The 27751-nt window shown below is 55.1% G+C and overlaps 2 protein-coding genes across 4 annotated transcripts; one reads left to right on the forward strand and one right to left on the reverse strand.

Annotated features, from left to right (window-relative positions):
- The first annotated feature begins 5349 nt into the window (after positions 1 to 5349).
- On the forward strand, positions 5350 to 15738 carry HCN3 (hyperpolarization activated cyclic nucleotide gated potassium channel 3). Its single transcript, XM_056123625.1, has 8 exons — positions 5350 to 5841; positions 9375 to 9804; positions 11290 to 11451; positions 12106 to 12324; positions 12709 to 12855; positions 13462 to 13702; positions 14354 to 14518; positions 15047 to 15738. Exons 1-8 carry the CDS (start codon positions 5555 to 5557, stop codon positions 15736 to 15738), a joined length of 2343 nt encoding a protein of 780 aa, XP_055979600.1. The 5' UTR covers positions 5350 to 5554.
- PKLR (pyruvate kinase L/R) lies at positions 15026 to 27216 on the reverse strand. 3 transcript variants are annotated; one of them, XM_056123626.1, is made up of 11 exons: positions 27103 to 27216; positions 25485 to 25667; positions 21630 to 21721; positions 21410 to 21541; positions 21010 to 21196; positions 20455 to 20725; positions 20186 to 20336; positions 19787 to 19939; positions 19529 to 19695; positions 17849 to 18030; positions 15026 to 17573 (listed from the first exon to the last, which is right to left on the reverse strand). In XM_056123626.1, the coding sequence occupies exons 1-11, from the start codon at positions 27200 to 27202 to the stop codon at positions 17467 to 17469; spliced, it is 1725 nt and encodes a 574-aa protein (XP_055979601.1). In that variant the 5' UTR covers positions 27203 to 27216; the 3' UTR covers positions 15026 to 17466. The 3 variants fall into 3 exon arrangements, with proteins under 3 accessions (XP_055979601.1, XP_055979602.1, XP_055979604.1); XM_056123627.1 differs by lacking the exon at positions 27103 to 27216 and adding an exon at positions 26384 to 26461; XM_056123629.1 differs by lacking the exon at positions 27103 to 27216 and adding an exon at positions 26273 to 26385.
- Positions 27217 to 27751: the final 535 nt, after the last annotated feature.

Here is a 27751-nt window from a genome sequence, read left to right on the forward strand (position 1 = left end):
CTTTTAACCCTCCAAGCCTGGGGCCGGAGCGGCAGTACAGCGGGGATGGCGTTTGCCTTGCACGCGGCCGACCAGGGTTCAATACCCGGCATCTCATATGGTCCCCCAACACCGCCAGGAGTAATTCCTGAGTCCAGAGCCAGGAGTAACCCCTGAGCATAAGCGGTGTCACCCAAAAAGGAAAACACACACACACATAGAAACAAAAAAAGATGCCAAGAACCTCCAAACGTGAGAGAGAGCAAGAGAGATAAGGAAAGTGTCTGCCCTAATGCCCTAGAGCTAGGCTGAGGAGTGGGGTGGTGGGAGGGAAACTGGGGACTTCGGGGGTGGAAAATGTGTACCAGTGAAGGAGTGGGTATTGAAACATTGTTATGACTGAGACCAAATCAGCTTTGTAACAGTGTATCTCATGGTTATTAAATAAACAGGTTACTCAGGAGATAACCTGACCTGGGGACCACCCCCCCCAGTGCTGCCAGGACAACCCATTACTGCAGGAGCACTGCACCATAAGTCCTGATGAGTATCATTAGAACTGGAATGGCTAGGACTGGGTCTGGGTCTGGGGTCCACTGGGCACAGCCCGTAAAAGCGAATAAAAAGAAAGGGTTGTTGAGGCCAGGGAGGTAGTATAAAGAGGTACTACAGCAGGTAAGGTGATTGCCCTCCACTCACCTCAACAACGTTCCCAGGCTCTGCACTCCACCACATGCAAGGCAAGTGCCTTATCTATCTCTCCAGGCCTTATCTGTCCTATCTCTCCAGGCCCCACTTTTTTTTTTAGAACAAAGTTTATATGAATGTGAGGACTGAGGTGTAACAGTGAAGGAAAGATTTGATAGAGGCACAGGAAAAGGTAGAAAGTGGGAAAATCACTTGAGAACTGTATTTCCTGCTAATGCATAATCTATGAGACATATAACATTATCCAACTGAAAAAAAAAAACTGAAGATACAGTTTCATGGCAAAGCTCATACTTAGCTTGTATGAGGCCCTGATTTAATCCCTGCCTCAGAGAGACTGAGGAAAAGGAGACATTAAGATAAACTGGACAGAGAAGGAATTGAGAAATAGAAAGGGAAATGAAGATAATTATATTAGGGAATATCAGTGGGGAGCTGGGATGGAATCAGATGGATATTAGCTAGAACAGCAAGTCAGAAATCATTTAGGCAGGGCTGGAGAGACAGTACAACAGGTAAAGCACTTGCCTTGCATTTGGATAAGCTGGATTCAATCCCTGGGATCCCTTATGGTCCTTGGAGCCCCACCAGTAGTGATCCCTGAGTGCAGAGCCAGAAGTCATCCCTGAACACAGCCAAGAGAGAGTGGCCCAACAACAACAACAACAATAACAGCAACCAAGATTTAGACAAAGTTCTCCTGAAACAGAAGAGGAAGGGTAATTGGGGGTTGAGAGGAACAGGAGCGTGATGTCTACTTCCTCTTCTGTGAACATTTCTCAGATCGGCATTTGCTTATTCATCAAGCCCAGCATTGTGCCAGGCTCTGGGCTTCTGTTCTTCCGACCTTCACAGTCTAACGGGAAAGAACGGCTGTGAACAAGTAATGACAGACTTGTGACTAGGGTGGAATGAACAGCAGTGCCCTACTAACTTTACTAGAGAAGGGAGAATTGAAAGTGGGTTTCTAGACATTTCTAGAGGAGAGTAGATCTGGGAACATAAAATGGGAGAATGCTTAGCAGAGAACATACTTGCAGAGTCTAGAGACAAAACAGAAACACAGCTTGATTGGAATCTCCCTTTTTAAAGATTGTCAGATGAATCTTTGTTCAAACTAGATACAAACGTACCTAGACTAGATATAAAAATGTATCTAAATGAGATACAAATGTATATAGAATAGATGTAAATGTATACACAGATGAGATTCAAATGTATATAGACATTCTTATTTAAGGATGTCTTTTTTGTTTGTTTCTTTCTTTCTTTCTTTCTTTCTTTCTTTCTTTCTTTCTTTCTTTCTGGGTCACACCTGGCATGCACAGGGGTTACTCCTGGCTCTTCACTCAGGAGTTATTCGTGGTGGTGATCAGGGGACCATATGGGATGCTGGGAATCAAACCCGTGTGCCCTACCCGCTGTGCAATCACTCCAGCCCTTTTTTGTTTGTTTATTTTTTTATTTTGGAGCCACACCTGGTGGTGCTCAGGGCTTATTCTTTTTTTTCTTTTTTCTTTTTGGGTCACACCCAGCTTTACACAGGGGTTATTCCTGGCTCGTGCACTCAGGAATTAATCCTGGCGGTGCTTGGGGGACCATATGGGATGCTGGGAATCAAACCCGGGTCGGCTGCATGCAAGGCAAACGCCCTACCCCCTGTGCTATTGCTCCAGCCCCCTCAGGGCTTATTCTTGTGCTTTCTCCTGACTCTGTTTGTGCTCAGGGACCACTCCTGGTCGGCTCAGGGGACCTTCTCTGGTGCTGGGGATCGAATCCAGCTCTCCTCACTGTACTACCTCATTGGCCCCCATAAGCTTAAATGTAATTTTTTTGGAGGGGGTTCCCAAATGACACGCAGGAGGTACTGAGACCTCTTCACAAATCTTGGTGTTGCTCAGGCTCTGCCAGGCAATGCCCGCCTGGCAGCACTGGTGGCCTTCAGGGCTACAGCCTAGCAGTGCTAGGAATTTAACCCTTGCAGTGCACATGATAGACCTGAGCTCTAACTACTGTACTATACCGTGTCTGGACCCTTTAAATGTAAGTTCTGTGGGGTTGGGGAGATAGTACAGGAATAGAGTGCTTGCTTACTATGCATTCAACTGACCAGTGTTCAATCCCCCCCACCCCCACATACACCCCATATGGTTCCTTAAGCATGCCAGAAGTGATTCTGGAATGCAGAGCAGGAATAATCCCTGAGCACAGCTGTGTGTGACCCAAAAACAACCAAAAAAGTAATTCTGGGGTCCAAACAATAGTACAGCGGGTAGAGCATTTGCCTTGCATGCAGCCAACCCAGCACCCCATATGGTCCCCTGAGCTCACCAGGAGATCCCTAAGCATGGAGGCAAAAAAAGAAAAGAAAGAAAAAGAAAAACTAATTTGTGCGTGTGTTTGCATGCTCATGTGCACACAAGCAGCACCTGGCAATGCTGAAGGGCTACTCTTTACTCTGAGTTCAGGTATCCCTCCTGGTATTGCTAGGGGGTTGTATGGTGCCACAGACTGAACTCAGGCCTCCTACATGCAAAGCTTGTGTTTCAACCTCTTGAACTATGCCTCTAGCTCTTAAATGTAATTCTTAAATGTAGGGGCTGGAGCAATAGCACAGTGGGTTGGGCATTTGCCTTGCACACAACCAGCCTGGGTTCGATCCTCGGCATACCATATGGTCCCCCGAGCATCACCAGGAGTAATTCCTGACTGCAGAGCCAGGAGTAACCCCTGAGCATCGCTGGGTGTGACCCAAAAAGAAAAATAAATTCTGTAGGGTCAAAGAGATAACATAAGACATGAACCCACTTGCCTTGCAATGCAGCCAAACCCAGCATGGTCCCCCCAAGTACCATTGGGAGCAAGCCTCAGAGTACACAGCCAAGGTTGTAGTCCTCAAGTGCCACTGGGTATGGCCACAAAACTAAAAATGTGAGCAAAATATATAATTCTATAGAACACAGGAATTTGAAAGATATTAAGCAAGTGATTCAGATATATTTGGAAGATAACTGGCAACTTATGGGAAAAAAATGGTCGAATAATTTAGAAACCCTTTCAAATATTCCTGAAAACAATTCATGAAAAAAAAGTATTAGCATCTTGAAATGAAGCTGTGATAATAAGAAATGGAGATGTGGGGTGAAGAGATAATACAGTGGGTAGGGCAATTGCTTTGTATGCAGAGGACCCATGTTCTGGCCCTGGCAGCCCATATGGTCCCCTGAGCATCACCAGGAATGATCTCTGAGTGCAGACCCAGTAAGACTGGGCACCTTGTTTTGTTTTGTTTTTTGCTTTTTGGATCACACCCAGCAATGCACAGCGGTTACTCCTGGCTCTGCACTCAGGAATTACTCCTGGCTGTGCTCAGGGGACCATATGGGACGCTAGGAATCGAACCTGGGTTGGCCGCATGCAAGGCTAATGCCCTACCTGCTGTGCTATTGCTCCAGCCCCGACCTGGAGTGTGGACCAACCCCTCTCCCGCATAGAGATGTGGGGAAGAATTTGAGATATCTAAGATCTAATTAGCACTTAATGCCACCTGCCACTTAGCCCTGTAATTTATTCCTTCCGAAGTCATAGATGAGCAATGGCGTTTTTACCTTTGAATGTTCAGTTCATCCTTTTTTTTTTTTTTTTTTTTTTTTTTTAGGCCGTACTGGCAGTGTTCAGGGTTTACTCCTGACTCTGTATTCAGTGATTATTCCAGGTGGGGCTAAGGGGATCATATGCCTGGGGTTGAACTTGGGTGGGTCAAGTACAAGGCAAGCACTTTACCCATGATACTATCTCTCCAGACCCCCTGGGTCAACGAATTTTAGAATATAATACTGGAGAGGCTGGAGCAATAGTATAACGGGTTTGCTTGCCGCTGACCTGCGTTCTCTCCGGGGCACCCCATATGGTCCTCCAGGAGTGATACATAAGCATAGAACCAGGAGTGAATCTTAAGCATTGCCAGGTGTGGCCAGAACCCCCCACCCCCAATAACAAATAAAATAAAATACTGGGGCCGGAACGATAGTAGAAAGAACAGCAGATAGGGCGCTTGTCTTGCACGTAGCTAACAGGTATTCAATTGCCAGCATCCCATATGGTTCCCCAGCCCTCAAGGAGTGATCCCTGAGCACAGAGCCAGGAGTCAGTCCTGAGCACCGCCGGGTGTGACCCAAATAAAATAATAAAACAAACTAAAATAAAAATGAGGAGAGCAGCGTGAAGATCAGAAGCGAGAACTGTGTGAGGAGAGTTCCTCGAAAATGCAATGCCTTAAATCCGTGGGCAAGAGTAGGAAGAAGCATCTCAAGAGTCATTTCCTGTCTCTTACCGGCAAGCCCCTAAATTCCTCTTTCCCCCTCGTGCCAGGCGCGAGCGCGCGGGTAGGCTTTTCCCGGGACTCCCGCAGGACTCCCAAGCCGCCCCCGCCTCCCCACGCGCCTCAGTGTTCAGTGGCCGGCCGCGGGTCAGCAGAGGCCACGCCCTCCCGGGGGGCTCCCGCGGCCTGTCCCCGCCTCCTCCTCGCCCCGCGGAGGACCGCGTCAGGCGCGAGGCCACGCCCACCGCGGGGTCCCGCCGACGCCCGCCTCGTCGGCGCCGGCCCCCGGTTGGCTCTCGGCAGCCCCGCCCCGCCCGGCCGGGCCTTCGCGCGGGCCTCGCCAGGGGGCGCCGTGCACCCCGCCGGCCGCCGGGCGGAGAGTCTGTCGCACACACCCCCTCCGCCCCGCGCGCCGCCAGTTCCCAGCCGACTACGCCTCCGCTCCCCGCCCGCCGGGCTGCGCCGGCTCCGACTCCGGGAGGGGTCGGGGGTCCCGGATGGCCGCGGCGGGGTCCCGGAGGCCAAGCGTGTGAGCCAGCGGGCGTCATGGAGGCAGAACCGCGGCCGACCACGACGCGGACCAGCGACGGAGCGACCCCCGGGCTGGAGGCGGCACCCCCCGCTGTCCCGGCGCCGGCGACCGCGGCGGCGGGTCCGATCCCCGGCTCCGGCTCCGGACCCGAGCCCAAAAGGAGGCAGCTTGGGACGCTCCTCCAGCCCACGGTCAACAAGTTCTCCCTTCGCGTCTTCGGCAGCCACAAAGCGGTGGAGATTGAGCAGGAGCGGGTCAAGTCCGCGGGGGCTTGGATCATCCACCCCTACAGCGACTTCCGGTACTGGGGGCCCGGCAGGGGGGAAGGGGCTGCAACTCCCACCCCACCCCCCCGAGCTGCGACACGGTGCTGGGGGTGCCCCGCCCGCCCCCCTTTACCCCGACATGGTCACTTCTTTTCCGGCCCAGGGGTCCCCGGGTGGGGCAAGTCATCCCCCCAGCCTTGCTTGGGAATTTTTGAGCGAGGGATTTCCCTCCCGCCGGAGGTGCGGGGAAGGACAAGCGGACACTGAAAGACCTGAATATCCCGATCCAGGAGCCTGGCATCCCACCTGGACTGCAGGAACTGGATTTAGGGACCCCTGCCTGCCTCCTCCAGTCCTGCTTGCTGGGGAACTGGGCAGTTATACCTTCTTCCAGGGCTGGGGGCCTGCCAGAGGGAGAAACCTAGTTCCTGCGTCCCCCTTCCCCCCACTGCCAGCCCCTGCCCAGTTCAGCAGGGCAGCCCGCTGGGGGGAAATGGGGACGCTGGGAGGGGCGAGGAGGGTGTCTAAGGAGCTGTTCTGGTCGCTGTCCCTGGTGCTGAAGGCGGGCTGTGGCAGGGCCGGACTGGGACGCCCAGGAGATTGTGGCAGCAGCGCCCCCTGAGAAGGCCACCGCCCAGGTGACTGCCCGGGAGAAGGGACAAGAGGTGGGGGTGGGGCCCTCCTACCGTCCCCATCCTGCTGTACCTCTCCATCAAGGTCGCTAGGGGAGGAGTGCAGGCCTGTCCTTGGGGGAAAGGAAGGACAGCTGTGGGGTGAGGCAGGAACGTGTGTCAAGCCTCTACCTAAGCAGGGGGAACAAACTGAGGTGTGAGCCAGGAGCCTGGAGACACAAGTGCGACCTAGACATCATCTCACCAGCCCAGACACAAACACTCCCTGGATGGCCCTCTCTCTCTCCCCATTGTTTCCCACTTCCCTCCTCTCTGCTGCCTCCTTCCCACCGGGCAGCTCGCCTTTTGCAGTCTACTGTTCTTCCCCTGTGCACAGCACCCCCCACCTCAGACGTATCCCATAGAAGCCACGTCGCCCCTTGGCGGGCCTCTGTCCTCTGTATCAGCCGCCAGGCTTGTGACCGCCTGTGAGTCAGGCTGTGAAGATGCTCTGGGGCTAGGCAGACCTCTCTGTCGCCTCTCCCAGCCCTCATACAGGATTCCTCCAGCAACCCAGGAGGAAGAAGTGAGAGCTGAGGGCTCGGAGATGGGGAACATGCAGGCAGAGGGGCCTCCTGGAGGTCTGAATTTAGGGCTCCCCATGCTTCCTTTAGGGGCTGAAAAGATGGATGCTAAGGTGAGTGGGCAGGGTCTGGCTTCTGGGTTGCTGGGCACCCAGGTATATCCTGGAACTACAGATGCTGTAGGCGGTGGAAGTGCCAGGGTTGTTTAGTGATTCCTCTTGGCTCTATCCTGATTCCTTCCTGGTCTCGGTGTCCTCCCACTGCCCTGCCCCCCAGGGGTAGCCCCCCTCCACACTTGCCCTTGCCTAGGCTCCGCCACTTTCCCAGTGGGCACAGGGAAATGAGGAGAGGGAAGGATTGTGGTAAGTGGCGAAGTCTCACTGCCCCCAGGTTCTCCTATTTGCTACTCTCACAGGAGCCCTGGGTGGGGGATCCCAGAAAGGCTGGGTTCACAGAGAACACAGGACACGCCGCCCGTGCCCCCAGTACAGATAAGCAGACCCCAGCAGAGGAACAGCAATAGGGGTCAGCTGTGCTGGGGAGAGGCAGAGTGAAGGGATGGAGGTGGGTGGGGCATGGAGTCCTAGACTAGCAATGGGCAGAGAGAACTGGAGATGGGAACAATCTGGGATAAAGAGTGGGTGAGTCATAGCACCAACTAGTGCTTTATTGCTCTGTCACTTCCATTGTTTCTGTGTATATTTTTCAACAACCCTGTGACATTAGCAAAGGGTATTTTATTATTTTTTCCTTGTAAAATATTTAAGGGCCAGAGAGATAGTTTAGGGGTTAAGACACTCACCTTGCAGCCCACTGAACTTGTTGCAAATCCCTGGGACTTCCAGGGATCACACCTGAACACAGAGCCAGGAATAGCCCATGAGCACCACTGGATGTGGCCCCAAGCCCCTATCCCCCAAATATTTTCACCCAAAATATTTAATGATAGTAATAATATGCATGTATGTGTATACTGACATTGATCGTGCATATGCAGATATACGTAAAGGTTTGGTATTAGTAAAGGATATGCAGCACTGTGGCACTGTAGCACTGTCCTCCCATTGTTCATTGATTTGCTTGAGCAGGCACCAGTAACGTCTCCATTGTGAGACTTGTTGTTACTGTTTTTAGCATATCGAATACGCCCTGAGGAGCTTGTCAGACTCTGCCGTGCAGGAGGGAAACTCTCCATAGCTTGCCGGGCTCTCCGAGAGGAACGGAGGAATCCAAATAGGGTCGGCTGTGTGCAAGGCAACTGCCTTACCCGCTGTGCTATTGCTCCTGTCTATATTAAGACAGCAAGTTGGTGTCAGAACCAAAGCCCCCTACTACTCATACTCTTTCCCCAAACCTACTGTTCTAACTTTTTTTGGAGGGGCCATACCCAGAAATGCCCAGGGGTTACTCCTGACTCTGCACTCAGGAATTACTCCTGGTGGTACTCAGCTGACCATAGGGGTGCTAGGGACTGAACCCAGTTAGCTATGTGTAAGACAAACTCCCTACCCACTATACTGTCTTTCCAGCCCACTCTTCTAACTTTCACATTGTGCACTTCCTTATCTTCATAGTTTTCCAATAGAGCAGTTTAGTTTGGCCTGTTTTTGAACTTCTTTAAAAGTGAAAAGCATCCAACATGTGTCATTTTGTTTCTTGTTTCTTTTGTTCAGTGTTATGTAGCTGCAGTTGGCCCGGGGCGGGGTCTGCAGTTATTTAGTATTCTGGGGCATTGCATCCATCACAGTGTATACAGTTTTTATGTTTGTCTTGTTTATCTACATGTTTATACTGACGAACATTTGGGTTGTTTCCAGATATAATGCTGCTATTCTTGTATGTGTTTCCTGGAGCACATGTAGAGAAACCTGGGACTGGAATTGCAGGGTTGCAGGAAAATGCACATTTTAAACTTCACTAGATCTTGTTAAACTGTTTTCCCAAATGGTCCAGATGGTGAAGTTACACTCCTATGCACTGTTGTCTCTCCCTCTCTCCTTTCCTCCCTGTTTCCTTCCTACTTTCCTTCCTTCCTCCTTCCCTCTTTCCCTCCCTCCCCTTTTCCCTCTCTCTCTCCTTCTCTCTTTCTTTCTTACTACCTTTGATGGTGGTCTGGGACTACCTCCATCTTGGTGCCTGGGAATTTCTCCTGTCCATGCTTAGGGAAGCATGCTGTGCCATGGACCAAACCAGGCCTCCTGCATGCATAGTGTGTCAAGTCTGTCAAACTGTGTTTTTGTTTTTGTTTTCGGCCCCATTTCATTATCTTGAATCCTTGTGTCCTTGTCCTGATCATTGATCACTGTGCCAGACTACTTGTCGTCCAATGGCTGGTGAAATGGTGCTCTTACTCCCATCCCTCTTCCACCTTAGGTTTTACTGGGACCTGATCATGCTCCTGCTGATGGTGGGGAATCTCATTGTGCTGCCCGTGGGCATCACCTTCTTCAAGGAGGAGAACTCCCCGCCCTGGATTGTCTTCAATGTCCTCTCTGATACCTTCTTCCTGCTGGATCTGGTGCTCAACTTCCGTACAGGCATCGTGGTTGAGGAGGGGGCTGAGATACTGCTGGCCCCACGAGCCATCCGCACACGCTATCTGCGCACCTGGTTCCTGGTGGACCTCATCTCTTCCATCCCCGTGGATTACATCTTCCTAGTGGTGGAGCTTGAGCCACGTCTGGATGCCGAGGTCTACAAAACGGCGCGAGCACTGCGCATCGTGCGTTTCACCAAGATCCTCAGCCTGCTTCGGCTGCTCCGCCTCTCCCGCCTCATCCGCTACATCCACCAGTGGGAGGAGGTGGGGTGGGGAGGTGGGCAGGGGGGGCTGAGTGACTCCCCAGAACAGAGCTGGGGGGCAGGTGGGCCAGCCCTCCAAAGATGGGCTCCCTCTGGGATTGGTGGCAGAGGACCAGGCTTTAGAGGAATGGGAATGCTGAGGATGTCCATGCCATGGATTGGTCAAATGCTTGGGACTCCCTTAGACTCTAGTAGAAAGATGAAGAGGAGGACTAGGAATTGCAGGAATAGAAGCAGCTGGGAGTCTAGCTGCAGGGCGGCAGAGTTGACTGGTTCCTGGGCTCCATAATCTCGTTGCCTGTGGTTAGATGCAGTTTGTTTTGTCTTAGTTTGATTTTTTTTTGAACCACACCCAGAAGTGCTCAGGGGTTACTCCTGGCTCTGCACTCAGAGATCACTCTTGATGGGGCTCAGGGGACTGTATGGGGTGTTGGGAATCAAACTCAAGTAGGCCAGGTGCCAGAACCCTGCCACTGTTCTATTTCTCCAACCCTAGAATGAGAACTTGAATTATACTTATGTATTATAAGGTGATCAGAATTAAGGGAATAAATATCTATTAAGAACTTAGAACAGGGGGCTGGAGTGATAGCACGGTGGGTAGGCATTTGCCTTGCATGCAGCTAACCGGGTGCGATTCCCAGCATCCCATATGGTTCCCCCGAGCACCGCCAGGAGTGATTCCTGAGTGCACAGGAGTAACCCCCGTGCATCGCTGGGTGTGACCCGAAAAGCAAAAATAAATAAATAAATAAAACAAAAAACCCCCCAAAACTTAGAACAGTGCCCAGCACATAGTAAATTCTCAGGACATTACCTGTAATAGTAATTATTGGAAAGGCAGTACTCTATACAGATGCCCTGGGGACATCACACTATGAATGCCTACCCTTTTTAGTCTACAACTGTTCAGCTTCTACCGTAGCCTGTTTTGTTTCTGCTGTAACAATGTAGATTCTGGGCACATGATTGGCATCAGTTTTTCTATTTGTAAGAAGAGAACAAAATCCGGAGTTGGAGTGATAGTACAGCAGGTAGGGTGCTTGCCTCACACTAGACCAACCCAGGTTCGATCCTAGGCATCCCATGTGGTCCCCTGAGCCCACCAGAAGTGATTCCTGATTATAGAGCCAGGAATAACCCTTTAGCATCACCGGGTGTGCTTCCCCCCATCAAAAAAAAAAAAAAAGAGTAAAATCCAGGCAAACAGTAGAACCAGGTAGATTGCATATTTTACACGTCCAATCCCTAGATTCGCCCATCGCTCATCTAGGTGTAGCCTAGAAAAACAAAAAACAGTAATAATACTTTTAATTTTTTTTCTATGCTGCGAGGTTCGATACAAAGGAGTAATAGTTACTTTGTTTAAATATGTGAAGGGGGGGGCTAGACTGAAGTTCAAGGAGAGGACCTTCTAGGTTGGTACTGTAAGGGGAGCAGTGGAGAGGGGTTCGCGGCCACAGCAGCCCCTGCTCGGACTCCCCAGATCTTCCACATGACCTACGACCTGGCGAGCGCCGTGGTGCGCATCTTCAACCTCATCGGCATGATGCTGCTGCTGTGCCACTGGGATGGCTGCCTGCAGTTCCTGGTGCCCATGCTGCAGGACTTCCCCTCCGACTGCTGGGTGTCCATCAGCCACATGGTGGTGAGCGCAGCCCCGCCCCTGTGGGCTTTCCCCAAAGGCTCCGACCCGGTGCCACGCCTCCGCTGGGTCTTCCAAGGACCCGCCCCCTGCGGTCCTTCCCTTGGGACTCCGCTCCCGGACTCGGCCCCCGGACCCGCCCCTGAAGTTCTCCCCAAGCCCCGCCCTCTTCCGACCCAACTCTGAGAATTCTCCGGAGCTCCTCCCCAGGCCCCCGCCCACCCTCGCACTTCTCTCTGGGATCTCCCTGGAGGTGCCCGCTGATGGTGAGAGGAACAAGAGAAATCAGGAGTGGAGAATAGGGTGAGGGCAAAGACACTCAGGATGTACTTATTCGGAGGGAGCAAGCCTACCCCACAAGCCGTCCCCAGGGCCCCAGGGTTAAAGTAGGACTGAAAGAGAAAAAGGGGGATCCGGGTGGGAGAGATAGTACAGAGGGGAAGGCTCTTGCCTTGCTTGCCACCTACCCTAGCTCCATCCCCAGCACTGCCAAGGGCCCCTTCAGTCCGGCCTTGGAGTGACTCCTCAGCACAGGGCCACCCCGAGCACTGCTGAGTGTGCTCCCAAAACCAAAAGAGAAAAGAAAGGTGGGGGGTAGGAGGAGCAGAAGGCTCTGTGGGGCCTTGCCCACCTGTGCCCTATACTCTTGCACTCCAGAATCACTCGTGGGGCCGCCAGTACTCCCACGCCCTGTTCAAAGCCATGAGCCACATGCTGTGCATCGGCTATGGGCAGCAGGCGCCAGTGGGCATGCCGGATGTGTGGCTTACCATGCTTAGCATGATCGTGGGTGCCACATGCTACGCCATGTTCATCGGCCACGCAACTGCACTCATCCAGTCCCTGGACTCCTCACGACGCCAGTACCAGGAGAAGGTCAGCAGGGTCAGGGAGGAAAGGGGGAGTTTTGACGGGGGGAGGAGGGGTGGTTCCCGGAGGGTGGCTGGGTGGGCTGGGGGCTCCACTTGAAACCCCCTTCTGACCTGGGACCTTTTGGGTCTCTTTCTTTGCCCTGTGTCACTGTGCCCTTGTGCATCTTTTCTCTGTTTGGATCTATGTTCCTGTACTTGAACGCCTACTCTGCCCGGCTGTGGATTCTCCTGTCTGCCACGCGTCTCCCCCCATCCCATGTCCATATGGCCTTCTGTGGTTCTCTGTGGCTTCTTTTGTCTCCACACTGCATGCCCATGCCTGTGACCATCCCTGCATCCCCCGACCTATGCCTGTGTCTACTGCACATTGGCTTCCCTCTCACCCCAGTACAAGCAGGTGGAGCAGTACATGTCCTTCCACAAGCTGCCCGCGGACACGCGGCAGCGCATCCACGAGTACTACGAGCACCGCTACCAGGGCAAGATGTTTGATGAGGAGAGCATCCTGGGGGAGCTGAGCGAGCCACTGCGGGAGGTGCTACGGGGCTCCCGGTGGGGGCTTCTGAGGGGGCTGCTGGAGAGGGCCTTTCAGCCAGCTGATACATGTACAGAAGTGGGTCCCTGCAGGAGGCCAGACCTTTGGGGACTTTGAGGGTATTTCTTGGATGTCTTAGGGGGTGAAGTCACATCCATGGGGGCAACAGGGATCTCTCCCTGAGAGCTTGTTTGGAGGTTCTAGCAGGGGAGCGCAGCTACTCGTATACCCTCGATGGAAGACCAGTCTATCTCTATTTGGGGAAGGTCGTCCTCTTCTACCGAGCACGCAGTTTTGGGAGGGACGCACATGGAACAGGGAGGGAGGAAGGGGACACCTGCCTAGCCAGCCAGATCAGCCGAATCAACCCTGGTGATCAGTGGGGTGACAGATATCACAGCCAGATCGCCCTCACATCCGAGATCTCTCTTTGGAGGCTGGTCCTGCAAGACCCCCTCCTTGAGGGTTTGGGACCGCCCACTGAAGCACCCCCATCCTTTGGCAGATGATGACCCCAGGGATGGGATTTTTGGAGACAAATGAGCGTGACAGAGGCACCTGGGGTGGGTGGCCTGCCTGACCGCTGTCCCCCTCCCCCTTGCCCAGGAGATCATAAACTTCACATGCCGGGGACTGGTGGCACACATGCCGCTCTTTGCCCATGCCGATCCCAGCTTCGTCACGGCCGTGCTCACCAAGTTGCGCTTCGAGGTTTTCCAGCCGGGCGACCTGGTGGTGCGCGAAGGCTCGGTGGGCAGGAAGATGTACTTCATCCAGCACGGGCTGCTCAGCGTGCTGGCACGGGGCGCACGCGACACCCGCCTCACCGACGGATCCTACTTTGGGGGTCAGCATGCCTCAGACTGGGGGTGGGATCTGGAGGGCCACTGATCCCCTAAGTCTGGGCCCCTGCCAAGTGGCTCCCTGCAGAATCACCAGGTGGCTATCAGACCCAGATGCCAAGGGTGAGAAGAGGCCTCAGCAGTGCAGTCTCTAGGGGCCTGGTACCTTGAGTCTCCCTGAAGGGGTGACTTGGGAACACAACCTTTGCAGAAGGCGGCAGCTCTGCCAGCTTCTGCCCACAAAAGTCAAAGTTCTTATAACTCTCAGGCACCCCAAACCAGCCAGTTCTCTGTACAGCCCTGCGGCCTCGGCCCGTGCTCAGATTTGGGGCGCTTACTGGCAGATCACTCGGATGCCACTCTTGGGTGGGCAAGAGCTCTGGCGGAGCTGCCCTATTCCTGGGGTTCCAGCCCTGAAGGTGGGGGAAGCACTGTGTGGAGTGGGGTAACAAATTCTGGGTTTGGGGTCAGCTTTATTTGGGGAGAGAGGACAGGGGTCAAGGGCTGGAGCACTGAGGGAACCTGGCTGGGTGGGGAGCTCAAGTATCTCCCGTGGGCAGATGCATGATGGGCCAGAGTGTTTGGGCCCTGGGCTATGCTGCTAGCCAGTGTGGGGGTCCCTGAGCGCCATTGAAGGCCTCCTCCACCCTTGGCAGAGATCTGCCTGCTGACCCGGGGCCGGCGCACTGCCAGTGTGCGGGCGGACACCTACTGCCGCCTCTACTCACTCAGTGTGGACCATTTCAACGCCGTGCTGGAGGAGTTCCCCATGATGCGCCGGGCCTTCGAGACCGTGGCCATGGATCGACTGCGCCGTATCGGTGAGGCAGCACCGAACCCCAGCCCAGCTCAGAACCTTCAGAGGCTCCTTGTGTTTTATTGAAGGGTGGGGGGACAAGGGTGGTGGCCCTCAGCAGCACTCCCTGTGCACTCGGCCCAGCGAGAGGAGCCTGACAATCGGTGAGTGACGCAGGCTGGCAATGGGGAGTGGCGATTGGGCTCCTCAGGGCCACACCTGCAGGTGCTCAGTGACTACAGGGGCTACAGTTGGCAGTGCTGGGAGGGGCTTTATCATGTGGTGGCAGGGATCTGATCCAACTGGTGACTCATGTGTCCTGCATACAGCCCAGCCCTGGAGCCATCTCCCTGGCCCCAGCTATGGGTCTTTCAGCACTAACTCCCTTACTTAATGTGGCCTGAGTCCCCCTTCCCAAGGTGCAGTCCCACTCACAGCGCTGTGGCATACCAGTCCCATTTCCCCCCACTCCCCTCGCTGCTGCCCACCCCACACGCCATCTTCTTCCCTGGCTGTGCCCTGGAGGGCCCTGACCCACCTCTCCCTCTTCTAGGCAAGAAGAACTCTGTGCTGCAGCGGAAGCACTCCGAGCCCAGCCCAGGCAGCAGTGGTGGCCTCATGGAGCAGCACCTAGTGCAGCATGACAGGGACATGGCCCGGGGTATCTGTGGCTTGGCCCCGGGCACGGGTGCGCGACTCAGTGGGAAGCCGGTACTGTGGGAGCCCCTGGTGCACGCACCCCTGCAAGCTGCCGCCGTCACCTCCAACGTGGCCATTGCGCTGACACACCAGCGGGGTTCTCTGCCCCTCTCCCCTGACTCTCCGGCCACCCTCCTGGCTCGCTCCGCACGGCTCTCAGTGGGCTCCCCGGCCTCGCCGCTGGTGCCTGTCCGCGCAGGCCCTCTGCTGGCCCGGGGACCATGGGCATCCACCTCCCGCTTGCCCGCCCTGCCTGCTCGCACCCTCCATGCCAGCCTGTCGCGGGCTGGGCGTTCACAGGTGTCCCTGCTGGGGCCCCCTCCTGGAGGAGGCTCGAGGCGGCTGGGACCTCGGGGCAGACCTCTTTCAGCCTCCCAGCCCTCTCTGCCCCAGCGAGCGGCCGGGGACGGGTCTCCGGGCCGGAAGGGCTCTGGAAGTGAGCGCCTGCCCCCCTCAGGGCTGCTGGCCAAGCCTCCAGGGACAACCCAGATCCCCCGGCCGGAGCCAGCCACTCCCCGGGGCCCACAGCTCTCGGCCAACATGTGAACCCCTGCGGGTAAGCTCTTGGGAGCAGTCGTGTGCCCCGGGATGCCATCTCTTGGGGAAGCCCAGGGGATGTGAGACACTGTCCTCAGGATGCCTCCCGGGACTGCTGAGGGCTCTGCGCCTGCCCCCTGCACAGGCCCCCTGTGGCCAGCCTGACGCCCCGATCCATTCACTGAGCCCGCGCCAGGCACTGTATGTCTGTCTCCACTGCCAAGTAGAAGTGAGTCCTAACTCCTACCAGGGTGTCCCTCAGCCAGGCCTGGGTCCCTGGTCCCACTCCACAAAGCACAAGAATCTGCCACCATCATCACTGCCAAGTCACCAGGTGTCTGCTTCCCTGTGGTGACCATGCAGGTCCTGCCAGTAACTTTCCTGTCCTCCCCCTAGCATAACTAGGCACAGCCAGTTGCCAGTGTTCCCACTGCCATCACAGATGTCCTGGGCTGAGTGTTCACCTTCACTGCCATGTGTGGGTCCCCTGCGTTGAGCCTCGCAGAGGGGGATGCCAGGCCAGTGCCCTTGTTCTCTGTCTGTGGTGGAACTGTCATTTTGTAGACCAGCACCACTGCATTCCTGCGCCCCTGCCCGTGGTGTCCTCCTTTGGCGCAAAGGGAGGGTTGTCGTCTCCTTCTTTAGTGTGCCATTAGTGGTGGAGGGGTGAGTGAACCCCTCAATGGCATTTTTATCCTTCTTCCCTGTTTAATCATCTAAAAACTGTATTGATTTATTTACTCATTTCAGGTGTTACAACTCATTTCATTGCACCCAGTCCTTAACCACCCGCTCCTAGGAGGGGGGAGCCCCACCCCAATCCCCTGTGGCCCCTCTGTGCTCCATGGGCAACAGTGCCCGTTCTTTCTCCCTCCCCAGTGGGCAGACCAGCCATCGGGGTGGGGGGAGTTTTTACCCGTGGGGGCTTCTTCCTCCTGTTGGCATCGAGGCTAGGGAAGGGCAGGCTAGCCAGCACCGCTGCTTCTCAGGGACAAGAGAACCCCCTGGACCCGCCCCGCCTTCTCCACAGCATCAGGAATGTGAGAGCTGGACCCCGAATCTCCTTTGTTCCTGGGTGGGGGCACTTGGGCCCCTGGGTATGTGGGAGTTTTACAATTGCTTCCGAGCAGCTGGGTTTAAAAATGAAAAAGAGACACTCAACTTGGCTCCTGGTTTGTGTGTGGGGACAAATGTGGGTATGAAGGAATTCCCAGGTCCAGGAGGAGGAAACAAGGTGAGGCGGTGGGGGTGGGGAGGGCGAGGACAGCTGGGGAGGCTGCAGGACGGCAGCCAGCTGAGCCCATCTGCCTCTCCCAACACCCGCAGCCACGCTGTCCCCTCTGCCGTCAGGCACAAAGCACAGGGCTCTGACGTCCCAGAGCGGAAGCCTTGTCTGGACTGAGCCCACGGGGAGGCATGGCTGTCAGAGGTGCCCAGAGGAGGAGGAGGCCACAGCCTGCCTGAAGGACCTCTACAGTCAGGCCAGGGTGGGGGCTGGATGTGGCGCCTCCCCTCAGTACCGGGCTGTGGGGCCACTGAAGCTGGGATTAAAGCTGCAGGCATCAGAGGGACAGGGGCAGTACGGCTGGTGCGACTAGGTGGCCAGCACAGCCCTGGACAGTCTTTTTAGGGCCATAGCAGGGGAGGTGAGCCTGAAATGGGGCTAGCAGGCAGATGTTGTGGGGGAGGGGCAGGAGACACATGACCTGGGGATGGGGGCGGGGCAGCTGGGACATCTCAGGACACATTCACTACTCGCATGATGTTGGTGTAGCCAGCGCCGGGCCGCCAGCCAGTCACCACGATCACCAGGTCTCCCGTGTGGAGGAAGCCACGCAGCTTTCCTGGAGTGGGGCAGAGGGATGGGGTGGGACTGTCACTGCAGTAGCTTTAGGCTGCAGGTGTGACTCCGGCTGGGCCCAGCTGTGTCAGCAGCTCTTGGGCTCCCCCATGAGCATGGCCACAGGCAATGAAGTACCAGATTTCAGGGACAGCTGCAGGACAGACCCTGCACCCTCATTTCTCTCAGCCTCTGTCCCCAGGCCACACTGGGCCACCACCTGCAGATGCCCCCTCTCTCCGAGGCCCTCCACCCATGAAGGGTCTCCACATGGCTCACCACTGTCAATGCCGAACTGCACCCGGCGGTCCACGTCGTCGGCCCACACGGGCTCTGGAGGATCACGGTAGAGCAAGGGGAAGACTCCTCGGCACAGGTGTGCCTGGCGAGCTGCCTGGGCAGAGCGTGTGATGGCAATGACGGCTGCCCGAGGGCGGTACCGGGACAGAAGCTGGGCAGAGCTGAGAGAGCAGGGAGCTCAGAGCAGGGAGAGAGCATGGGCTTGGCCCCAGACTCCACATTCTGCTCTCAGGCATCAGCCATGCACTGTGAGACCCTGAGTAAGTCACTGTGTTTCCCAGATGATGGGGGTGGGGGAACACTCAGTTGGTGCTCAGGGCATACCCCTTGCTCTGCACTCAGGGATCACTCCTGGCAAGGTTCAGGGATTGAACCGTGGTCAGCCACGTGCTAGGCAAGCTGTACTACCTCTTACCTGCTGTACTATCTCTCCTGTGACTACAATAAAATTCTGTGAAAGCCTTGACTTTATCACCTTAAAATGGGTCTAAGAGGGGCTGAGGAGATTGCTCAGTGGGCAGGAGTGCATGTTTTGCATGCAGGAGGCCTGGGTTACACCCCTGACTCTGTATGGTCCCCAAGCACTGAGCAGGAATAGGCCCTAAGCATTACTGAGTGTGGCCCCCAAACAAAACAAAAGATCCACAAGGAAGATCTGAGATAACAGGCTCCACAGCAAATGACAATGGGGAGAAGTTTTTTGAGAATCAAACCTGTCCTTTTTGAGTGGTGTGAGGGAGGGACCCTGGGCCTCACATAGGCCAGGCAAAACTCAGTCACTGAGCTACTCTTCCGGCCCTCCTCACGTCTCTCTTTCCAAACTCCCAGAGCACCCAAGGTGTCACGGCTAACTTTCAAGCACCGTCTTGAATTTAGACCTTTCTTCAGCTCTGGGCCCATATATATATATATGAAGGGTCAGGCATCAGAGGGACAGGGGCAGTATATATACTATATATATATGCAGCACTGTAGCACTGCCCTCCCATTGTTCATCAATTTGCTCGAGCGGGCACCAGTAACGTCTCCATTGTGAGACTTGCTACTGTTTTTGGCATATCAAATATGACACGAGATACTTGCCAGGTTCTGCTGTGCAGGTGGGATACTCTCGGTAGCTTGCCGGGCTCTCCGAGAGAGACGGAGGAATCAAACCTGGGTTGTCCGTGTGCAAGGCAAAAGCCCTACCCGCTGTGCTATCGCTCCAGCCCCTATATATATGTATATATACTTTTTTGGTTTAGGGGTCACACCCAGCAGGACCTGGCTTTGTGCTCAGGAGTGACCCCTGGCAGTGCTCAAGGGACTCTATTCAGTGCTAGTCCTGTGCAAGACCAGCAACTTACCCCTGTGCTAAGTCTGCAGCCAGGCTCTGGGCCCTTGTGTAAAACCTCAATATTGTGAAACTCTGTGCAGATGATTTGCTCTGGGCCTAGGGTTCCACATTGTGTGGAATCCAGTGCCCCTTCCCCCCTGCCCTGTCCCTATCCCAGTTCACTGGAATAATTCCTGGTATCCTTTGAGAACCACCTCTCCTAGTTTCTGCCCTTATTGCTGCCTTTTCTCTTGGCCCTGCACCCTACTCTTCAGCACTGATGTGACAAAACCGGAGCTTGGGGCCCTTCCCGAAACATCATGGGGCTCTCTACAACCACTCACCGGCCAGTTTTCGTCAACACAATGATGGCTGCAGCACAGCACTTGAAGGCAGCCTCCACGGCACCAATGGCAGTGACCTCAGCCAGGTCTCGGCTCAACGGGGCTGCCCGGCGCAGTTCCTCAAACAGCTGCCGGTGGTACACAGCGGCCTCGGCCTCCCGTGCGATCTGCAGGCACCAGGGGGTCAGGCTGGGCAGAGGGCAGCAGGGTTTCCAGGCCTGGGCCACCTCCCAACCCCATGCTCCCCCAAGCGCCTACCGCGTGCTGCATCTGAACAGCCTCCACAGGAAAGCTGCCCTTGGCGGTCTCACCCGAGAGCATGATGCAGTCTGCCCCATCAAGCACTGCGTTGGCCACGTCGCTGGTCTCTGCCCGTGTGGGCCGTGGCTTGGTGATCATGCTCTCCAGCATCTGGAGGAGATCTGGACATCAGAGCTGTCAGGGTCACACTCTGATCGGGTCCTTGAGGGGCTGCTCCTCTGACACCCACACTCGGTGTCCTATAAGTCAAAGATGCTCAGTATTGCTCCCTGATTTCACCCGCTGCAGAGAAAACACTGCTGGACAAAACGTGCTCAGATCTAAGGTGTGAGTCTCCCCACCCCACCCACTGGGGGATTGCCCTCCAAAGTGCCAGGTCAAGGGCTCATTCCAGACCTGTGTGGCACAGACAACGGGCTTGCCCGCCAAGTTGCAACGACCGATCATCATCTTCTGAGCCAGAAAGACCTTCTCGGCTGGGATCTCAATGCCCAGGTCCCCGCGGGCCACCATGATGCCGTCGCTCACCTCCAGAATTTCATCAAATCTGGTTGATTGAGGAGTTGGGGGTGTGGGCTCAGGGCTGGGGAAGAGGCAGGACAGGCCAGGGCCAGGCAAAGGAAAGGTAATGGGAACAGCTGGGTCAAAAGTTTGTGTCCTCTCACCTCTTCACACCTTCGTGGTTCTCGATTTTGCTAATGATCTTGATGCCCTGACCTTCAGGCCCTAGGGCAGACCGGACAGCAACCACATCGCTGGCTTTCCGGACGAAGGACGCAAAGATGATGTCAACGCCGTGCTCCACCCCGAACTGAAGGTCGCGAGCGTCTTGCTCAGACAGCCCAGGCAGATCCACCTGTGCTCCAGGCAGGTTCACCCCCTTCCGGCTGCCTAGGGTGCCTCCGTTCTCCACTTCGGTCTCCAGCCCTCTGGAGCCTGCAGTGTGGAAAAAGCCAGCCTAGGTCTGGGGGTGGGGGGGAGAGGGGGTTGGAAGAGACGGAGCCTAGCCTCTGGGATCCCTCAGGAGAGATCAAGCGCGTGTTCCTGCGTCTCTCGGTTCCACACCCTACAGGCAGGCACCTCGGGGAGAGTAGGTGAAGCAATCAAGGACTCGCCAGTCCAGCCCCAACCCAGGGAGTCTGGTTGCCCGGGAGGGTGGCACCAGGGGCCAGGCGCTCGCCTTCCAGGGCGCACAGCCCGCGCAGGGGGCGCGTCCGCACCGATTTTCCTGACCGCGAGGGAGATGAGCCCGTCGTCGATGTAGATGTGGCCCCCCACCGGCACCACCCGGACGATATTAGGGTAGTCCACCCACACGGTCTTCGCGTCCCCCCGCGTTCGGAACTCCGGGTCCACCGTCACCAGCACCGAGGAGCCCTTCACCAGCTCCACTTCCGACTCAGGGCCCTGTGGACGCGGACCGTGGGAGGCTGCAAGTTGGCCCCGCCCCAAGGCCGCCCGAGCGCCCTGCCCGCCCGGTGCCCGCCCCGCACCCGCACCGGGTTCAGTGGGGCGCGAGGCCGGATCACCCCCAGCACGAAGGTCCCCGGCCCCGTGACCAGCGTGACCCCGCCCCTCCCGGTCTCCAGCACAGCCGAGCGCCCGGCGCCCGCCTCTCACCCCCTGCAGGACCCCGGTGCGAATCTCCGGTCCCTTGGTGTCCAGGGCGATGGCCACCGGGCGGTAGCTGAGCGGGGAGGTGGCCAGGCTCTCCACCGCCTCCCGGACGTTGGCGATGGACTGAGCGTGGTACTGGGGACGGAAACGAGCCGGAGTTGCAGCGGCCCGCAGTCCCGCCCGCCTCTCCCCCTCCCCCCAGCCCCCGCCGCCCAGCCCGCACCTCGTGGGAGCCGTGGGAGAAGTTGAGCCGCGCGATGTTCATGCCGGCCTTGATCATCTCCTTGAGGCGCTCCACCGAGCGCGATGCGGGCCCTGCAACCAGAGAGCCCGCTCAGACTACATCGGTCCCCCCAAAACCGAGAGAAGCCGTCACGCCTCTCAGAGAAGACCCTCTTCCCCCGAGACCCAGAGGTCCGGTGATTTGACCTTTGTTCCTTGACACCACCTGTGGTGTGGGTGTGGGGGTATCCCAGGGTAAGAGAGGTGTGTGGGAGCCCGAGAGATAGTACCAGGTTTAAGGTGACTGGTTGCCTTGCAGGCTGCCCACGGGTCTGGTCCCAGCACCACCTATGCTCCTCCAAAGCCCAGAGCCAAGTGTGAGCCCTAAGCACTGTCTGGTCTAAGTCGGAAAAAACGAAGAGTAATGTGTAGCAGGGGATGGGTGCCAGCCGTGGGGCACAGGAGTGTTCTGTTTTGGGGCCACACCTGTAGTCCTGTCTCTGGGACTCTGGCCTCCCTCCTCTCTACTGCCTGATCCGGGCTAGGTCCTTTGCAGATTTCTTTGGATCATACTTGTCTTAAGACAAGCCGCTGGGGTTGGAGTGACAGCACAATGGGTAGGGTGTTTGCCTTGCATGCAGCCTGACCTGGGTTCAATTCCCAGCATCCCATATGGTCCCCCGAGCATGGCCAGGAGTAACCCCTGTGCATCACTGGGTATGACCCAAAAAAAAAAAAAGACTAGTCATGCCCTTCTATTTGTCAACTTTGTTTCAAAGGCCTTCATTGCAGTGCTGGGACTACCCTGGAGCTGCCCTGGAAGCCATGTGGTGTCAGGGACTGAATCCAGGTCAAGTACCCACCAGACCTTTGAACTCTCTGCTCTCTCATCTGTCAATAAAAGAAGTCTCACAGCTTTACTTATTTATTGGTTTCTTTTTACTTTCTTCTTTTTTTTTTCCTGGAGGGAATACCCATTGGTTACCCCAGTGGAACACCCAGGGCTTACCCATGGCTCTTGGCTCAGGGATCACTCCTGGCAATCCTTGGGGGACTATATGGGGTGTCAGCCTTGGGCTGGAGCGATAGCACAGCGGGTAGGGCGTTTGCCTTACAAGCGGCCAACATGGCCGACCCGAGTTCGATTCCTCCGCCCCTCTCGGAGAGCCCGGCAAGCTACCAAGAGTATTCGATATGCCAGACACAGTAACAACAAAGTCTCCAATGGAGACGTTACTGGGCCCGCTCGAGCAAATCGACGATCAACGGGAGGGCCTTTACCTTACCTTTAAACTGGTGAGCCGCATGCAAGGTAAATGCCCTACCTGTTGTGCTATCTCTCCAGCTCCTCTGGTTTCTCATGTTTTATTTCTTTTAAAATTTTTAATATTTATTTATATATTTTGGTTTTGGGCCCACACCTAGATATTCTCAAGGGTTACTCCTGGCTCTGTGCTCAGGTATTACTACTGGTTGTGCTCAGGGGACTAATAGAATGCTGAAGATTGAACCTGGGTTGGTCACATGCAAAGTAAGCATCATCTCCACTGTACTATCTCTCCAGTCCCCTTATGTTTTACTTTTTCTTCTTTTTCTTTTTTTTTTCTTTTTTGGTTACACCTGGCGATGCACAGGGGTTACTCCTGGCTCAGGCACTCAGGAACTACTCCTGGCGGTGCTCGGGGGGCCATATGGGATGCTGGGAATCGTACCCAGGTCGGCCGCATGCTAGGCAAACACCCTACCCGCTATCGTTCTAGCCCCTGTGTTTTACTTCTGATCTTGCTTTACACCCTAGGTTGCTCAGGAGCTGCAGCAGCTCTGTGCTAGGGCGTCACTCCCAGTGGTACTCAGGGAAACTTTGTGCTGCAGAGAATTGAACCCAGGCCTCCTGCATGCCAAAGCATGTGCTCCAGTCTGTTGATCTGTCTCCCTAAACCATTCTCCTGGCTTTAATTCTATCTGCACACAGACACCTCCCAAATTCACACCCCAATTCAGACCTCAGTCCCATTCTAGAGTTGTATATCTCACTGCCAACTGCCTATCACTCTTGAAGCCTAATACAGACCTCAGACTCATGTGTCCACACTGAACTCCAGATCCGCTCCCCAGACCTTTCCTGCCCCGTGTTACTTAGTCCAGAAACCTCGGAGCCATTCTTCAGTCTTTTCCCTGCTCCTCAGCTCCCAGATCCAACCAAGAGGCTATGCTGCCTGTGCTCCCCTCACAAATGCCCCGAATGTGCTCTCTGCCCTTACCTCCACTGCCAGGACCTCATCTGAACCAGGATAGACAGGGGAGCTTCTGCACCCCCTCCTCATTCTGCTTTCAATAAATATAGTAGTTCTGATAATAGGAGCTTGTCACTCCCCCTCACACTCTGCAAGCAGATTCCCATTTCTTTCAGGAACTATCACCTCTGGCCTGGGAAGCAACTCGGAAGGCTGGATCTTATACTCTTGCCAGGGGAACCTCAGGGAAGGTTCCCAGAACTCCCATGTGTGCCCTAGCAAAAAAGAAATCAATCCCAACTTGGGGCAGAATGATAGAACAGAGTGTAGGGCCTTTGCCTTGCTTGCAGCTGACCTGGGTTTGATCCCTGACATCCCAAATGGTACCCCAAGCACTGCCAGGTGTGATCCCTGAGTATCGCCGGTGTGGTCCCTCAAATAAATCTCAATTCAAATTTGTTATTATTATTTGGTGTGGGGCTGCCATTGGGCCAAACTGGGCTTACTCCTGGCTCCTCTGTGTTCAGAGGTGACTCCTGGTGGCGCTTGGGAAAGTGTATGTGGTACTAGGGATCGAACTCAGGTAGGCCACATGCAAGGCAAAGCTCCTTCCCCACTGCACTATTTCTCCAGATCCCTATCACTTTCTGACTTTATAATAATTTACAATTTGCTGTGTACTGGGTATAAAACCAAGGGCTACACACATTTAAGTCACACACTCTACCATTCAGCCATCTCCTTGGCTCCAATAATTTACTTTGCAGGGGATAAGAGGTGGTATTACACCCTGTGGGATTTGGGGGATATTTTCAGGTCTCAGATCACTCCTGGGGTGCTTGGGGGACCACACCATTTTGTGAATGGAACCAGAGTTGGCAGCATGCAAGTAAGCTCCTTAATCCCTGTACTAATCTCTCCAGTCCAGGCTCAATCATTTTAAAGCAATATATTATGTTTAGGGCTGGATCGATAGCACAACGGGTAGGGCGTTTGCCTTACACTCAGCCAACATGGCTGACCCGAGTTCGATTCCTCCGCCCCTCTCAGAGAGCCCGGCAAGCTACCGAGAGTATCTCACCTGCACAGTAAAGCCTGGTAAGCTCCCCGTGACGTATTCGATATGCCAAATACAGTAACAAGTCTCACAATGTTACTGGGCCCGCTGGAGCAAATCAATGAACAATGGGAGGACTGTGACCGTGACCCCAAGCACTGATATTATGTTTATTTGTATTGTCCCACCTGGCTAGACTGCCAGCTCTTGAAGTGTGGTGATCTTGTTTACTGTGCCCACCCACTCCCAGGGCTCAAAGCCATGGCCGAGAGCCCAGTGCATATTTGCTGAGTGAATGATCTCGTCAAACAAAAAGTCTCCAAGGAGACAAAAAATTGAGGGTGGGAAAGATTGTACTGTAGGAAAGGTATTTTCCTTGCATTTCGTTTACCCAGGTTCCATCCCCAACACCCCATATGGTCCTCCAGACCAGGAGTGATCCCTGAGCTCAGCCAAGCATGGCCCCTAAACAAACCAAAAACAACAAACCCAGAGCTAGGGAAGCACTTTGAACAGGAGGCACAGGCTATTACATTAGCCCATGTAATACGCTAAGGGCACTTACCGATTGTTGCAATGATGCTGGTGCTGCGAGCGGCCACAGGCTCAGAGTCGATGTCCAGCAGGCACAGGTGCTCCAGAAAGGTGTCTGCCATGGCCGCCGGCAACTGTTGCCGCTGGAAGAATGCTGTGCCCAGCTCCTGGGTCAGCTGTGCCACGCTGGCCCGCCTCAGGTATCCCGCTGGCCCTATAGGAGAAGGGGCTGTTGGCTCACTGGCCTCCCTTCCTGTTCACTCTTCCTTTCCTAGATGCTTGCTCCCATCTGGAGGGGCCCTGTTTGGGGGCTGCCTTAGGCCTTCCAAGTCTCAGGACATGCCAAGGAAGCAGCAGCTGCTAACAGTGGCCTCCTTACTACAGCCCTGGAGCCCCAGGATGAGAAAGATGAAAGAATGTGACTCCAACCCTCCAGCTTCTAAGCAGGATCTGGGATCCCCATCTGGGCTTGATTGCTTCTAGGCTCCTGTCCTTAACCACCCTCCTGACACCCTCCTGCGGGCTTTCCTTAGCTGCAGTACCCCTGGCCATCATTCCTGATGGCGACTCATTATCCAATCACTCAGTTCCAGGCCAGAGCAATAGTACAGCAGGTAGGGCACTTGCCTTGTACACGGTCAACCCGGGCTCCATTTCTGGCCTCCCATATGGCCCCTGAATACCACTAGAAATGATTCCTGAGTACAGAGCCAAGAGTACATACCCTGAGTACAGCTGGGTATGACTCTCCCCCCCAAAAAATAGTTATATCTAAAAACAGTGAATCACTCAGTTCCTTCTAAGCAACTTGTTCCCCACCATTCTACTCCAGCCCATTCCTCTGAGTTTCTCAGCTCCTTCAAGGCTCTCCAGTCCCGTGGCCCTGTGGCCCTGCCATACAGCCCAGAGGAGCCGCACGTCCAGCCTCACCCGCCATGCTTGTCTCTTGAGGCCCCTCCACACTATTTCTGACATCCAGCCGGATGGGGCTGAGGATCAGGTGCCTGGTTAAACAGTCACTGTGTCCCCACTGTTCCAGGGGCCAAAGTCGAGGAGGCACGGGACTGCCCCGTGGCTCACCTCTGCCCTGCCTCTAGGGGTCACAAGAGACCCAGACCCAGGTCCATAAGGCCACAGGAACATGGACTGTTCAAGGTTGGCCTGACGAAACTGCGTCCAGGCCTGGCTGGGGGACATGAATCCCCAGAAGTTAAAATTCCAAATGCGCGTGGGTGATCTGAAGCATCAGCACGAACACAGTTCTACCTCAGCCCCTGCTGGCTGGCAGTAAAGAGAGAACAGTTGCACCCCCCCTCCATTCCTAATATACCCCCTCCTCCCCTTTCTCCAACGTGCTCTCTCTTTCTCCCTCCCTCCCTCCCTCCCTCCCTCCCTCCCTCCCTCTCTCTCTCTCCCTCTCTCTCTCTCTCTCTCTCTCTCTCTCCCCGCTCCCCCCCCTTCTTCTGTTGGGCTATACCCAGCAGTATTCAGGGTGTACTCCTGGGTCTGTGCTCAGGGATCACTCCCAGCAGTGCTTGGGACCCTCTGTGGGGTGCTGGGGATCAAATCCTGGAGTCAGCTACTAGCAAGGTAAGTGCCTTCCTCACTGTGCTCTCTCACTGGTCCCAGCTGCCGCCTGCTCTTCTTACCTCCTGGAGCCCCGATAAGGATGGACTTTGCTAAGTCCTTCTGGGACTTAGAGACCCATGACCAGAGTGGCTGGTGTTGTGCGTTCTCCTGGGTCGACATGCTTCTAGCATGTGGGTCTGGCACCGTCTGCACTGTGAGAGAGGGAGGGGGAGGCACACAACCGCTTTCTTTATCTAAAGGAGCCAGAGAAAGAAAAGGGGCACACCCAGCAGGCAGGCCACCCCGCCCCCACAGACTCCCTCCCCCAGACCTACTGTCTCTGCTCCTATATTGGGGCTTTCTCTGTCTTGCAGTTGTTTGTCCTGAGAGTTTTATCATCTATTCACACTGTCAGGTCATCAAACTGAACTGGGACTTTTTGTACCCCATGAATATGGCCTCCATAGTACCTTGCTGATGGAAGCCCAAGCTGAATATAGGAAGCAGAGGATGTAGGGTAGAGACTGAGCCTAAAGAAAGAGGACAAGAGGAGGTTGGAGATATAGTATGGGGGGGAGGCACTTCCTTGCACATGGCTGACCCAGGTTCAATCCCCAGCACCACATATGGTTTCCAGAGCACCACCAGGAGTGATTGTTGAGTGTGGAGTCAGGACTAAATCCTGAGTACAGCTAGGTATGGTTAAAAAACAAACAACAACAACAACAC

This window comes from Sorex fumeus, unplaced genomic scaffold (genome assembly GCF_029834395.1).
Source record: "Sorex fumeus unplaced genomic scaffold, SorFum_2.1 ptg000047l, whole genome shotgun sequence".
NCBI classification, from domain to species: Eukaryota; Metazoa; Chordata; class Mammalia; order Eulipotyphla; family Soricidae; genus Sorex; species Sorex fumeus.